Below are 13450 nucleotides of genomic sequence, written 5' to 3'. Positions count from 1 at the left end.
GAATACAACTAGTTACCCTCACTATTAGCTGAGTCTTACTTATTTATACATTCTTTCCCCGAATACTTGGTTTATTGTAGGAAATGTCGATAAATGCCCACAACCGACTTGCCAATCTAATGATTCTATGCAAACCATCCTAACATCGAATAAAGTCTATGTACCCAATTATACTATTATTAATTACAGTTATTAAGTTAAATTACTCAAAAACATAAAACACAGTCAATAGAATAAAACTAATAATTGTTGTGTAGATGTACTATGACTATTTGGTATATATGCTGGAAGGCAAATTAATGGATCCACTAAACGATACTAATAACACAGCGCAAACTAATGTAAATAATAGTAATACACCGCGGGCGGAGACGTTGGTGAATGTAGTGATTGATTTCGAAGGTAAAATTTCAATATTGTATGATGAGCCTTTTGGAGAAGCCCGGACGTTTGATGAAGTCATTGAAGAAGTGACGAAAGCAAGCTCGTTGAAACCATCGTCAGCGCTAAGGCTATGTGCACAGCACATCATAGGAATCATGGAAACGCTCCCATTCCTGCGCTACTACACATTGGACTACCAGAAAGAGAGGGAAATTCTCTGCAACAAAGTCAAAACATTCCTACTTAAAAATTCATACAGCGTCGTCGATTTATCTAAACTGTTCCATCACCTCTCCCCATTCAATAATTAATTCCTTCTCTACATTTCTTCACACTTTATACACCATTTATTATATTCAAGTATTATTTTATTTTAAAATTAATATATTCTTGCTTATAATAATTTGAATTGCCTTCAATAAAACTATATACAATATCGATTCTCAATTGACATGTGAAAAGGTGTTAGAACATGAAAAGGAATAAATCGCGTAGTAGATCGCGAAGCAGACATAAATATAGACGAGATTCCTTAAGCAAAGAAAGGGATCGAAGGGAAAGAAGTAGGGATAGAGATCGAAGAGATAGAAGTAGAGATAGAAGAAGTAGATCGAGAGACCGAAGACATAGGTCTAGGGATAGAAGAAGCAGATCAAGAGATAGAAGCAGTAGAAGGAATTATAGATTCGACTCACCACCTAAACTTGATGCTAAAAAACAATTTGGACTAGCTAACTATACTGCACAGTCAGGTTCGTCCATATATTTAATTAAACTAGTTAATCCTCATTTTTCGAAACTATTTTGCTATTATCACTAGTAAAATGTTGTGATAGGGTTGGAAGGAATTGGATCGAAAGCATTTCGTGAGATATATATCGGTAATATTCCGCCAGTGGGCGACATCGAGATTTTGATGGACATAATAAACCAGGCTTTGATATCAGTGAATGGGACAAGTATGCCGGGAAATCCCTGCCTTAAGGGCTGGATCAGCTCTGACGGGCACTACGCATTCATAGAGCTCAGAACAATGGAGGAAGCCAGTAACTGTATGCAACTAACAGGCTTGAACATAATGGGACACAACATTAAGGTGAATCGTCCCAAAACATACGACGCAGACGTCTTCTCAAAGGCTCCTAGTCCAACTGTCCCAACACTTGATCCATCGCTCCTTGCGATGGGGGTTCAAGCACTCAAAAGCGCAAAGGAACAAATCGCAGCAGCATCAGATATACTCGCAGCAGAAAAGGCCAAATCCATCACGGATCGTTTATGTTTAGTGGGAATCCCAAAGGATATGGAACAACAAACTGTTGTTGACCTATTACAATCACAAGGAACAATCAAATTCACGCATTTCATCATGGGTACTACTAATTTATATATTTACACAGTTAACCATTTAATTTTATACATTTTGATCTCTTAATTTTGTAGAGAAAGGAGAGATGGTTGTGTTGTTTGAGTATGAGAATTTGGAGGACCAGAAGTCAGCTTTAGAATCTCTCCCGAAACAAGGATATCGTGTGATCATGGCCATTGATGCTGTCACACAGGGAATTATTTCACCGCAGCAAATCAAAACTCAGCTTGCGAATTGCAGTCTAATGAAGGCGGAGATTCCCACAAGGGCTCTGTTGCTATCGAACCTCGTCTCCAAGGAGGAACTTGACGATGATGAAGAGTACGTTGACATCATCGACGATATTCGTTGTGAATGTGAACTTTACGGTGTGGTCCTCAGGGTTGAGTTGCCTCGAGTACCCAAAGGCCTGAGCGAAGAAGAGATGAATTCTTTCGACCCAACAAGCGTCGGTTCAGGCTTTGTGCTCTTCTCGACAGTTGACTCAGCGTCAAAAGCGAGGAAGGTTCTCGACGGACGAAAGTTCGGTCAGAGAACAGTTCATGCACATTTTTTCAGCGAGCTGTACTTCCTTACTGGTAGGTTTGGAAACCCAAAACCTAACTTCGAAAAGGAACACTCATCAATATACACTACAGAGTTGGTGAATAACCCAAACATCGCACCAGATATACTTAACAAGCTGGAAACTAACCATAAAACTAATGATACAACTTAAGAATAAAATACTATATAATATATAAGTTTAATTAAAGATAAAATAACAATTAAATATTAGTGGTTTTAGTTAAAATAATACACACTAGGTATAAATTGAGCTATAATACAGATAAAAAAGTGTATATATGTAGAAAAGTGTATAAATGTGAAAATGGATAAGGATTGAGATTTAAGACTAGAATAAAATAAATAAAATGTTACACAATGTATAAAATAGTTATAATGAAAATGATGTGGAAAATCGAGCTAATTAATTGTAGTGCTAGAATATGATCAACTAAGAAAGAATTTTAAAATGCCAATTTTTAAAAGAAAACACAAGAAAGAAACTGAAGTTCCAGTTTCCAATTCAGATGTTCGTCTTGTGGATTTGAACATCGGACAACTGAACACCAATGATTTTACCATTAGGAAATCAGTAGTGTTCGACTTCCTTCTTTTAACCTATTCTCCATCCGGAGGAGCCGATGTAGGAAAAGTATTGCTAAAGGATACAGTTTTCTGGCAAAAGGGCAATTCATCGGACGTGGCACAATTTGTGCGCTGCTACTTTAGGCAAGGAGTAATTCGGTTCGTAGAACTCGTGATCAACAGCAATGGCTCAGCACAGTATTTGTACTTTTACAAAGATTATTTCAGATGGGTATCGACGACCTCCCACAGATACGCGCAAGTGTTTAGTCGTCAAGTTAGTAACTACTTTGTATTCAAATCCGTCAAATTGAGGCTGAGCGGGAACGTAAATGAGCTGTTTTTTTATGTTCACAAAATGGAAAAGGCACCATTCCATATAATTACACCAAAACCAGCATTCAAAGTTGAAAAGGTAGTTGATGGAGTTCTCACAGTCTGGGATAGTAATAAATCTGATTCCTGTGTCAATGCCTTAGTGTTTCACAAGAATAAAAGGCCAGTGTTGGTCCATTTACAGATTTCGTCACCCGAAGGTTTGGAGTCAATTTACTTAAGGAAGGAGCCACTAACCTGGAACAGAATTACACGCTCAGAATTCACGGAAACAATCAGAAACTCAGGGTTCAACCCAGACCTTTTCAGCTCATTTTTAACCCTAAAATTGGATTTGAGTAACGTGACTGAAAACTTCAATGTTGACAATCATAGTTATTCCTATAGTCCAAACAATTTCCTACCAACTAGTGATAACACTCCAGATAATGCTCCAGATACGGTTGAGGTTGGTGAACACTTAAGTGACGGCGTAAAAGATACAGTCACGAGTAAACATATGGTTAGGAGAGTTTCTAACGTTGACATGAGTACACGAGTTGAGTGTATAAGTATATCACCAAAACCAGGTTACACCGTTGTTGAAATCCTTGATGACGATTTTTCACTCTTTAACGTCAACACACATAACACTAGTAGAAAAAATAGCGGTGGTCACAATAATAGCTTTGAAAATGGACCTGCTAAGAAATTTGTAGTATTTGTGAACCTGATAAGATACAAGGATTACAAGCTACTTGGCATATATTTCAGAGGAAATAAGGGAACTGACGTTCAATTCTTTACAAAGCCATTTAAAGGTAAATGGACCCCAATTACTCCAGAGCAATATTACTCACTCTATGTGCCTGATAATTTAAGCAATTCGTTAGGTAATCCGGGAAGTCCCAGTGCTAAGATGTCAAAATCATTAAACCCAGTTAGTTTGGTAATGGGCAGTTTTGTTAACAGATTGGGGTTGAAAATACAAACGTACTCATCGCCAGTAATTAATGGGAAGGGAAATATAATATTAGTTCACGGCGCCTATGGTCACTTTTGCTCAGATTTCACCACATACAACAGGGATTATTTGTTGAAGTATGAGCAGTTCAAGTCACTGCCCGAGGTAAAATCAGTGGATGAGGTTGTTTCCCCCACATTCGATCTTGAACGCCAATTATACGATGCCATTTCACACCATTCCGACGTGTTTGAGTACAGAACACTTGACGAGCTGGAACTCTCACAAACAGGAGAACGCTTCCTACTTAAGAATAGTTTTGTGGAGGCGTTAAACAACTTAGGGTACGGAGTCTACGGACTTGACTTGACTTCCCACGGACGCTCAGAACCACTGAATAATCTTAGATACTATGTCAACAGTTTTATGGACTACGTTCACGACGTTCTACAATTTATTGACATTGTTAAATTGAAAACCAAGTCATCACAACAGCCCAATGGATCAAAATTGTATTTGTTAGGATACTCGATGGGTTCAAATATAGCCTTAAGAGCAATAAACCACTATTATCAGGATCTAAAGCTAAATCCTAATAATAATCCTGATGGTGATAATGAAGTTGATGCTAAGTTGGTGGATGGAATGGTATCTATATCAGGAATGTATGATTTTGCAGCTATGCAGAATAGCTTTTTGAGGTCATTAGCAACTTTAGTCATTTCAATTTTGTCATTTTTAGTTCCCGAAAACCCCAACCCGTTTGAAAAATTTTTCGACTATACCATTTCCCTGGATGCATATACTAGATATAGGGTACTTTTAACTATATTATTCCACTACATTTTATCTAGCTCATCCCTATTCCTTTAATTATCATTAACAATATTAGTTTATCATTAAATTAGTCTTTTTTACCCCTCATTTAGTATTAATGTTTAGGATCCTTGGGTTTGGCCTAAGAAGTCGAGAAATAAGATGTTATATGTGATAGCCAGGGCTGTTTCTGACCTCCCCAAGTATCTCTCGTACATTCCAGAAGACATGCGAGTACTAATGATCAACTCAAACAAAGATGATCTCGTCACACTCAAAGTATTAACTAATTAGCACATTATAGAATTATATATAACTTAAAAACTTCAAAACTATTTTATTATTTTAATTAAATTATTTAATATACCTTATGGTGATTAATTAGTACATATTAGTAAATAGCACTGTGGAAAATGTATTAGGGAGCAAGAAAAATAAACACTTTGTTGAAGAATTCAAAACTGGTCGAGTTTGAAGGAAATGTACACGGGTTCCCATTCTCACAGTTCTTTACAGGTGTTATGCCCGTAATAAAAAACTGGCTTGACGGGTCCCTGTAATCGTATGCTTCCTTAATTTAATATTGATATATACCATATATAGTGTATAACTATTCAAGTCTTGAATATAAGTCAAGTTGCTCCTCTGGAATCAAACCAGGCTCGTTATCAGCCCCAAGAATTTTCTGCTGACCAATGTTTCCAACGCCAGCAGGGTCCTTAAAGATCCAGTCGGGTGGGTTTTCATCCCTTTTCTTCTGCTCTTGAAAGTCTTTGACCAAAATATCGTTCTCAAAGTCCGCCTCGTCGTCGCTCAGTATTGGAGGGATTCTCCGCTCGTACGACAAATGCTTCTCTAAAACTCTGTTCCACTCTGCCAGCTGTTCCTCCTTAGCCATCTTCGACTCAGGGTCTATGGCGTATTGGCGTTTCACATCTTTTCTGTAGAACCACTTGAGTCTGTGTGCAACTCTTTCTTCGGGCGACAAGAAAGGATTCCAAGGTAAGTTGCGATTTCTAAAAATACAATATTAGTAATTAATTCCTCAATAGTAATTAACTAGTAATTAAATAGTAAATATTAATTAACTACTAATTAACTAATTAAATAGTAATTACAGTTCAGGATTATGTATAAGTTGTGAGGTGTTGAAGGTATTGACTTTCTTAAGAGCGTAGTAGTCTCGAGTTAAATTGGTCCTCAAGGCGTAGAGTGTTCGGTCGAACCAGTTGAGAAGGAAGGTTGCACTTCTGAGTAGAGCTACTCTGGGAGTAGCTGAGCCGTCAGTGTGTAACTCGAGGGACACAATCTCGCTTGTGCTCTGTTCGTCGAGTCCACGACGCTCTCCAGTGAAGCCAAAGATTTCCACTGGATTACAACTGGAGCAGAAATGGATGAAGCCATCGGGCGTTATATCGCGGTTCAACGACTCAGGCCCGAACTCTGGAATCACATAGTTGGAGATGTATTCAATCTTGACGTCCATAGTTAAGTAGCAGCCCTGAGAAAGTGAGCAAATGTAGTGATTCTTGTTTATCACCTCTATCTCACCAGTGTATTTTTTATCATACACATAGTCATTTATTACACCTTCCTCGTTGTCAGCTTTGGTATCGGTGTTATCATTCTTATTTTCAGTTTTATTATCAATATCACTAGCTGTTTTGGTTGAACGTTTATTATCTATATGTTTATGACTATAGTAATTAGTAATATCGGTATAAATAGTGTTACTGTTAATGTATATTGTTATTAACTTAACTAGCAATGACTATGAATTACCAAATTTTAAATGTCCTGCCACGGCTATAATTGGTCCTTTAAGCCTTAAAGTAGCAATAACAGGCCTGTGGAAAGTAGCGGTTTTGGGTACGTTTTTGAAAATAACGCCACGAAGGTTCCTAACAAGCTCAAAGAAGTCTTCTCGTAGTCCAACAACTGAGTAGAACTCGTTCTCCATGCCAGGGATCCTAAGAGCAGTGATGCGGCCTGAGCCGAGGTGACGCTTTGCAACTCGTCTGAGGCTGTTAAGGAGCACTGGAATAACGTCAGTATGGAGTGAATGGATGTAGAAAAATGTAAACGCCTTCCCATTATGGTGACGAACTGGTTGAATCTGTTTAAACTTGAATCCATAACTCTTAATTCCACACTAAAACATTTTCTAGTGGTTAATAATGTGCTAACTAGACCAACCACTATATAGTATGGTATATGGTTGGTTAAATTCAGAAATAGATAATTTTCTAAATATTAATTTCGGGAATAAATTTCAGAATTGGTCGAAATGGAAATCGCAGAGTATATAAATTAGTTAACTATGTAAAACTAAGCAAATGTGGAATTTAGTTGACAAACGTCTGTAATTTGTATATGTTCAGTCTTTGATCTTTTTCTAGTTTCAACCTGTAAAACGATGTTAAAATATGAAATTCTATTAACTAAATAAAAGTATTAATAATACATTGAATTCTTCTATTCCAGACTCAATTTCCTTTTGTGTGAAATGCTTTGGCACGTAAGGCTCTTCAGGCTCTTTTTTACCAGTAAACTCTATCGCCCCTATTATACTCATTAATAATATTATGTTAACAGTACATAACTGAATAAATTAATGATATAGAGATAATATTGGTAATAATATATATAATTAGCTCTATTTACAGCAATATATAGCTAAGCTAAGTGTAGGTAATGAGAAATTTGGGGAATTAGAATATATGCAACTGAGTACATGGTGGAATTGGAACGTTTTTTAAAGGTGCTTCGCGTTCAATTGGGAAATCAATCTTCTTAATTTCATCTCCGAATTTAACCTTCAAGCCAAACGGTTTGAATTTATTATGCGATTTATTAATATACGATAAAATGTTACTATTTAACAAAGTCCCAGAACTCCTGAGACCCAAACAGTAAGAGAAAATTTGGAAATTTACACATTTAAAACCAAAAAATAAATCGGGGCACACACAAATCAAAATACATAAAACAATATTAAAATTAATGAACATAAAAATTCCTCAATTTCTACCAAACTTTATCCATACAATTTTGTTAATTTAATTTTAATATAAATAAAGTACGTAACATAATTATATAACAGTGCTGAAGTATGTTAAAATAAGATTTGAACTAATTTTACATAATTTGGTTAAAATTTTAGTGGAATTATTGTACATAAAAAATAAAAATATAAAAATACAAAGTAGATAAATTTAGAATAAATGTTAAATTATAGAATATAGTGTGTAGAGTGGATTCCAAATGAATCTAAAAAAGCGTAAAAATAATCAATTTCCAAAATTTTTATGAAATGGATTTAGTAGTTGGATAAATTAACAATTTCTTATGGAATTTGACTAACATGCTCTTTATCTTTTTATTGCATTTTAAAAAAGAATCCCCCACACATCTGTTAATTTTAACTTTTTTTCCTTACCACAAGATTTAATTTTTAACAACATAATATAACAATAATACGAAGATAATAATGATGTGAATATTGTTGTAATATATATAGAGATGTATATATATGTGTACGATAATAATATATGATATATTATGGATTAGGATTCCTTTAGGAATCTTTTAGATTAATATATTATCAACTAATTTATAATAGTAATAAAAAAGTGTGTTGAGAGTTTAGGTTTAAATTCTGATATTGTTTTCTCCCCATAACCTTTACATGTGTTTTTTGCATTTTCCTCTACGAATTCCATACACATTTGCATACTCTAGTACGTTTCCACTTTGGATTTATTTAAGTTTTAATATTTAACTTTTTATTACTAATTCCGTTCTGATGATTTTCGTCAATATCTAACACGAATTTTCCTCTATCGACGATATGTTGATATGAATTAACTGTAAAATATTACAATATTATAGCCAAATTAAGGCCAAAATAACTAAATTAAGTGTAAAATAGTACTAAAATGAATCATATTTCTGGGTTTAAATAAAAAATTTCTCAAATCTGAGTAAATTATTGTTAAATTATTATGATAAAGCTATTACTTGTGTTAATAACTTTTAGAAGTGTGTTATGTAGTGTGTTTGACTTTGGGAGTGATAAGTGTTTGAATACGTTTACGAAAACTGTTAAAGTCGGCGACACATTCGTGAACACTTATCGCCCTAAAAATGTTAAAAGGATTGTGATGTCTCAAAGTAAGTCAATTACACTTTCGGACACACACAAACTGACCCTTTTGATGTTAGTTTTGAAGGACAACGAGGTCAGACAGGCACAAATTACCTGCTCTGACTCAACTCGCAACCATGAATTATTTGACATGTTTTATGTTCAACAGGAGGGGAAATGGGAACCGGTGAGTTCACAGATTTTTGATTCAAATTTCATACAATTAGCTCAAAACGTTAAGAAGTTTGACCTACTTAAACTAGGTGAAGGATGGTACAAGTGTAGTGGTGATGCTTCTGAAATTTTATGTCAAATTGAGGACAATTACCTTGTTGAAAGTGTTGTAATAGATAACTCAGTTCTATGGCTAAATGAGAACAATTTAGAGGTTTTTGCAATAGCAATCACACTCAAAACTGGCCAAAAATCAAACAAATTAATGTGTAAAATATACTTTACCTCGCAAAAATCAAGCGACATTGTTGAAATCGAAAAACAAATCAATGACTCACATGCAAACAAAATTAATTCTCTTCTTTCCAAATTTTCAACTAGATCACCAGGAACTGATACTAAAAAACCCTCTATACCACCAGAAAATGAAGTTACATTACCAACTAAATCTGAAGAAACTGAAGTTAGAGAACCAGTATCTTCGCCTACAACATTGGCTCAGGCAAAAGATGGAATAAAATTAGCATCTAAATTAATAGGTATAAGATTGGACTGTGATGAGGATTCTGTTGATCCAACCCATACTGTAAATGGGTATATAAGTTTGGGGTTGAATACAATAAAGTATGAGCCAAGGCCAGGCGTCAAGGTTTTATGTCTCAGGGATGGAAATGCAAGGATTTGGGAGTCATACGGTGAGGATAAGATTTTAAAGACAGCCACTTTTTACAACTTTGAAAACAGTAACATCCTTCTCGAAATTAAATATACTTTAAAGTGTAAAAAATGTTTTTGTACTAAGACTTCAGATAAGGTTAAATATTATATGAAAGATGGAACATGGTTTACATTAACTGATAATGAGTTTTTTACTCAAATAAGGGAATTACAAGACATAGCAACTCAAAATACTGCGTTGAGGAGTGTAGATAAAAGTACTAATTTTGCAGCCAAATTGCTCTCAACTTTACCTGTAGGAGAAAATGAGAATGAAAACAGACTCCGTAACATCAATCTAATCTTCGAAAACCAAGAGCAAAACGAGTACAATATAAGCGGTTATTTGATGGACGGTTTAGAAACTTCATTTTATGAACCCAAACCAAACTGTGTGGTAAAAGAACTGATGGATAAGACCGTCAGAATTTGGGACAATGAGAAGGGGAAAAAGCTGTTTAAGCATGCCAAATTCAGTTACAAAGGTAATAGTCACATTTATTTGGAGGTTTTATACTCCGATATAGGGGAACCAGGAACCAAAACCTTAAATAAAACTGCCTATTTCATCAAAAGAGCTAAATGGTTCTCTTCCAATCAGGATGATTTTTACGGTGAACTTGACGCTCTTATTGACAAGGTAACCATGAGAAACGTAATTGTTCATGAGAAAATGACGTTTGAAGAACACACTCAAAACCTTAAATTTCATAGAGAACGGAAAAATGACAAAAATTGGCTAACTAGGATTTTTAAACGTGAACCTGAGGTAATTATTACAGATGAGTCTAAGCCCATAGAATGTAATATATTAGAAGTTGATAAGGAAAAGTTTATTATAGAAGTGAACAATAAGGAGGCGTTTAGTATTTATACACCTAAAATCGGTTTTGCATTGACCAGGCTATTTGATGAAGATAGGCTAATCTGGTACCAGGAGAAGGATGGACTTGGATGCACAACGTTTTACATTGATTTGAGCGGTGAGAACCCACTTTTACATCTTCTGGTAGATGACCCTCTGGACTCGCACAAATACTACAAAAAACACGAAAACAACTGGCACATTATTGATGAAAAAGAGTATGAAGAAATAAGGAAATCACCCAAAGGAAAAGTCAGCCAATCAGATTTTCATCGAATCTCATAATCACTTTATATGTTAAATATGTATAACTGTATTGTACTTAGCTAAATGAAAATTATCATTGAATTGTGTAAGCCACTTACTGAGTCTTTATAGACAAAACAAATTGTATAGGTATAATGAACAACAAGAATATTAACAATTAAAGATGTGTAAATAAAAATTAGGTGGAAATGGCAAAATAATGTAATTCTGTTCCCCATTGTTGCTCTATTTAAAAAACGGTTTATTCCTAACAGAACTGGAAATCAAAAGTTTTGATGGTTGATTTAAATGTATTTGGTTGTGTTGATATTTGGAATCTTGGTTGATTTGTCATGTGTAAGTGGGACTACAGGTGTGATTGACATTTCTGATGTTGGCCAGCGGAGCCTTTTTTCAGGCCCTTCGAAGCTCGGGGAGGCTATGTTTTACAAGTTAACTTGCAACTACAATGGCAGTTACTCGAATGTGTTTGATGGGTCTGAACGTTTGTTCCCGATACGGTCACACACTAGGCTCGTGGGTTTGGTTTTGGCTACCAAAAACGAGTCCCCTGAACTATTGCAGGTGATGTACTCCGACGTCGCCAAGGACTACAGCTACCGCAGTTTGTATTATTTTAAGGACGAAAACCACTGGAAACTAACCGACTCTGTAACCTACAAATCGCACCTCCTCAAACTTAAAAATAATCAGACCAACTTCAATATTAAAGATAAACACAACAAATTTTTTTATACCCATAACACTGAAAATAGTGTAAATGGCACTAATAATACCAACAATATGGATAAATCTGTACAAAATGGTACAACGAGGTATTATTTAAAGGATGGGATGGAATTGGATAAAGTGTGTAACGGTGATGTGGTGATTTGGGAGAATGATTTGAAGTATGATTTTAAATATTTGGAGTTATCTGAAGGACTTTCCGGCCCCGAATCACTCACAATCCATTATTCCAACCATCACAATCAACATTCTAACTACTTTTCAAACTATACAACGAACGATTTGTCAAACTATTTGACAAATTCGTTTCAACATTATAAAAAAATCGCAGGACGTTGGGTCCATGATTTACTCACAACGAACATTAATTTCTCAAATAAAAACCAAGAGAATGACACAACATCTGAAGATAAAGTTGAGCGTCAGAATATTAGCGACTTGATTGTGGGAGTTAAAAGGCTATTTTTAAAAGATGCCTTAAATTTGGACGTCGAAAATCCAATGGCGGGTGTGGTTTTGAATTTGAAATCCGATGAGAAGTTCGACTGCAATTTGACTGTAAACGGATACCAGTACTATGGCCTTAGCACTTATGAGCTTTTGCAACCTTCAGGCTGCAACCTAACTTCAATTTTCGACCAGGGAGACGTAATCTTCGAGCACGACAATGAATACACTAGTTCCTACTTCCAAGTGGCTAAATTTAACTTCACAAATCGGCATCCTAACCTTCTAGTCTCCGTTACAGAGTCTAACACATTATCCAATGCTCTCACCTCTGACTTCAATAATACAATTAAAAACACATTCCACATCAAATCATATCCTAGGCAATCAGATGATCCTCCCGATAATACTAATACTAATAGTAAGGGTAAGATTTGTTTCTATAGTAAAATTAAATATTACAATATTTATAGTATATATAATAACAGTATATATAATTACATGAATAATAGTAATATTGTGTATATAGGAGTTTGGGAATGTGTTGAGTTTAATTTGTATAATAGATTATTGAATGATTTGTTGCAGTTGGTAACATCGTTGGAAATGAAGAAGTTGTTTGACTCACCTCCGGTGACCGTCAATGTGACTCCTTCAACTCCTTCACTTGATTACGGAGGCTTGGAGCCATTTACTTATGACTTGAGTAACCCTGTCGAGCCTCGACTTGAGCAGGACTTCGTGTTGACTGAACCTGACCTGATCAAGATGAAACCGCAGCCAGGCTACGCAGTGAACGTGATTGTGGACGGAGACAATGTGCTTTGGGAACAAACTGTTGATGGTCCAGGCTGTCATCTCGTCTTCATCTATCGCTCTGAAAACTCTCTCCTCTCTCATATAGTCACAAACTCAAACCCAGATCCCCACTTCTTCTTCAAGTTCAATGGCCAATCCTGGTACCCTATTTCTCGGGATCAATACGAAGACTTTAAGCTCAAGGATACCAAGGGCAAGGGTAAAAAACAACACTATGACGAATACTCTTCAACTCTCACTGACAACTCAAACACGACAACTTCCGATAGTGAAAAAATGTCCGATGTCAGTGTTGATGAATTGTAA

The 13450-nt window shown here is 35.5% G+C and overlaps 6 protein-coding genes across 6 annotated transcripts, besides 4 other annotated features; 5 read left to right on the top strand and 1 right to left on the bottom strand.

The window, feature by feature from the left end:
• Positions 1-257: 257 nt before the first annotated feature.
• On the top strand, positions 258-695 carry TA03325 (uncharacterized protein; the record flags this gene model as incomplete). The annotated part of the gene is made up of 1 exon (XM_949805.1): positions 258-695. One exon carries the CDS (start codon positions 258-260, stop codon positions 693-695), a length of 438 nt encoding a protein of 145 aa, XP_954898.1.
• Positions 696-856: 161 nt separating this feature from the next.
• Positions 857-2471, top strand: TA03320 (snrnp splicing factor (U2AF), putative; the record flags this gene model as incomplete). Its single annotated transcript, XM_949804.1, has 3 exons — positions 857-1136; positions 1221-1757; positions 1828-2471. 3 exons carry the CDS (start codon positions 857-859, stop codon positions 2469-2471), a joined length of 1461 nt encoding a protein of 486 aa, XP_954897.1.
• A 297-nt stretch (positions 2472-2768) lies between these two features.
• Positions 2769-5273, top strand: TA03315 (phospholipase, putative; the record flags this gene model as incomplete). The annotated part of the gene is made up of 2 exons (XM_949803.1): positions 2769-4979; positions 5106-5273. 2 exons carry the CDS (start codon positions 2769-2771, stop codon positions 5271-5273), a joined length of 2379 nt encoding a protein of 792 aa, XP_954896.1.
• A 316-nt stretch (positions 5274-5589) lies between these two features.
• TA03310 (DNA-directed RNA polymerase D subunit, putative) lies at positions 5590-7990 on the bottom strand (the record flags this gene model as incomplete). Its single annotated transcript, XM_949802.1, has 6 exons — positions 5590-5995; positions 6098-6662; positions 6762-7131; positions 7338-7385; positions 7444-7541; positions 7714-7990. The coding sequence occupies 6 exons, from the start codon at positions 7988-7990 to the stop codon at positions 5590-5592; spliced, it is 1764 nt and encodes a 587-aa protein (XP_954895.1).
• Positions 7925-7990: a sequence feature (Signal peptide predicted for TA03310 by SignalP 2.0 HMM (Signal peptide probability 0.821, signal anchor probability 0.038) with cleavage site probability 0.499 between residues 22 and 23).
• Positions 7928-7987: a sequence feature (1 probable transmembrane helix predicted for TA03310 by TMHMM2.0 at aa 2-21).
• Positions 7991-8983: 993 nt separating the features above from the next.
• Positions 8984-9031: a sequence feature (Signal peptide predicted for TA03305 by SignalP 2.0 HMM (Signal peptide probability 0.997, signal anchor probability 0.000) with cleavage site probability 0.930 between residues 16 and 17).
• TA03305 (uncharacterized protein) lies at positions 8984-11167 on the top strand (the record flags this gene model as incomplete). Its single annotated transcript, XM_949801.1, has 1 exon — positions 8984-11167. One exon carries the CDS (start codon positions 8984-8986, stop codon positions 11165-11167), a length of 2184 nt encoding a protein of 727 aa, XP_954894.1.
• A 270-nt stretch (positions 11168-11437) lies between these two features.
• Positions 11438-11494: a sequence feature (Signal peptide predicted for TA03300 by SignalP 2.0 HMM (Signal peptide probability 0.991, signal anchor probability 0.000) with cleavage site probability 0.552 between residues 19 and 20).
• TA03300 (uncharacterized protein) lies at positions 11438-13450 on the top strand (the record flags this gene model as incomplete). The annotated part of the gene is made up of 1 exon (XM_949800.1): positions 11438-13450. The coding sequence occupies one exon, from the start codon at positions 11438-11440 to the stop codon at positions 13448-13450; it is 2013 nt and encodes a 670-aa protein (XP_954893.1).

Source organism: Theileria annulata, chromosome 3 (genome assembly GCF_000003225.4).
Source record: "Theileria annulata chromosome 3, complete sequence, *** SEQUENCING IN PROGRESS ***".
Classification (NCBI taxonomy): domain Eukaryota; phylum Apicomplexa; class Aconoidasida; order Piroplasmida; family Theileriidae; genus Theileria; species Theileria annulata.
This window is presented reverse-complemented; position numbering and strand designations above follow the sequence as displayed.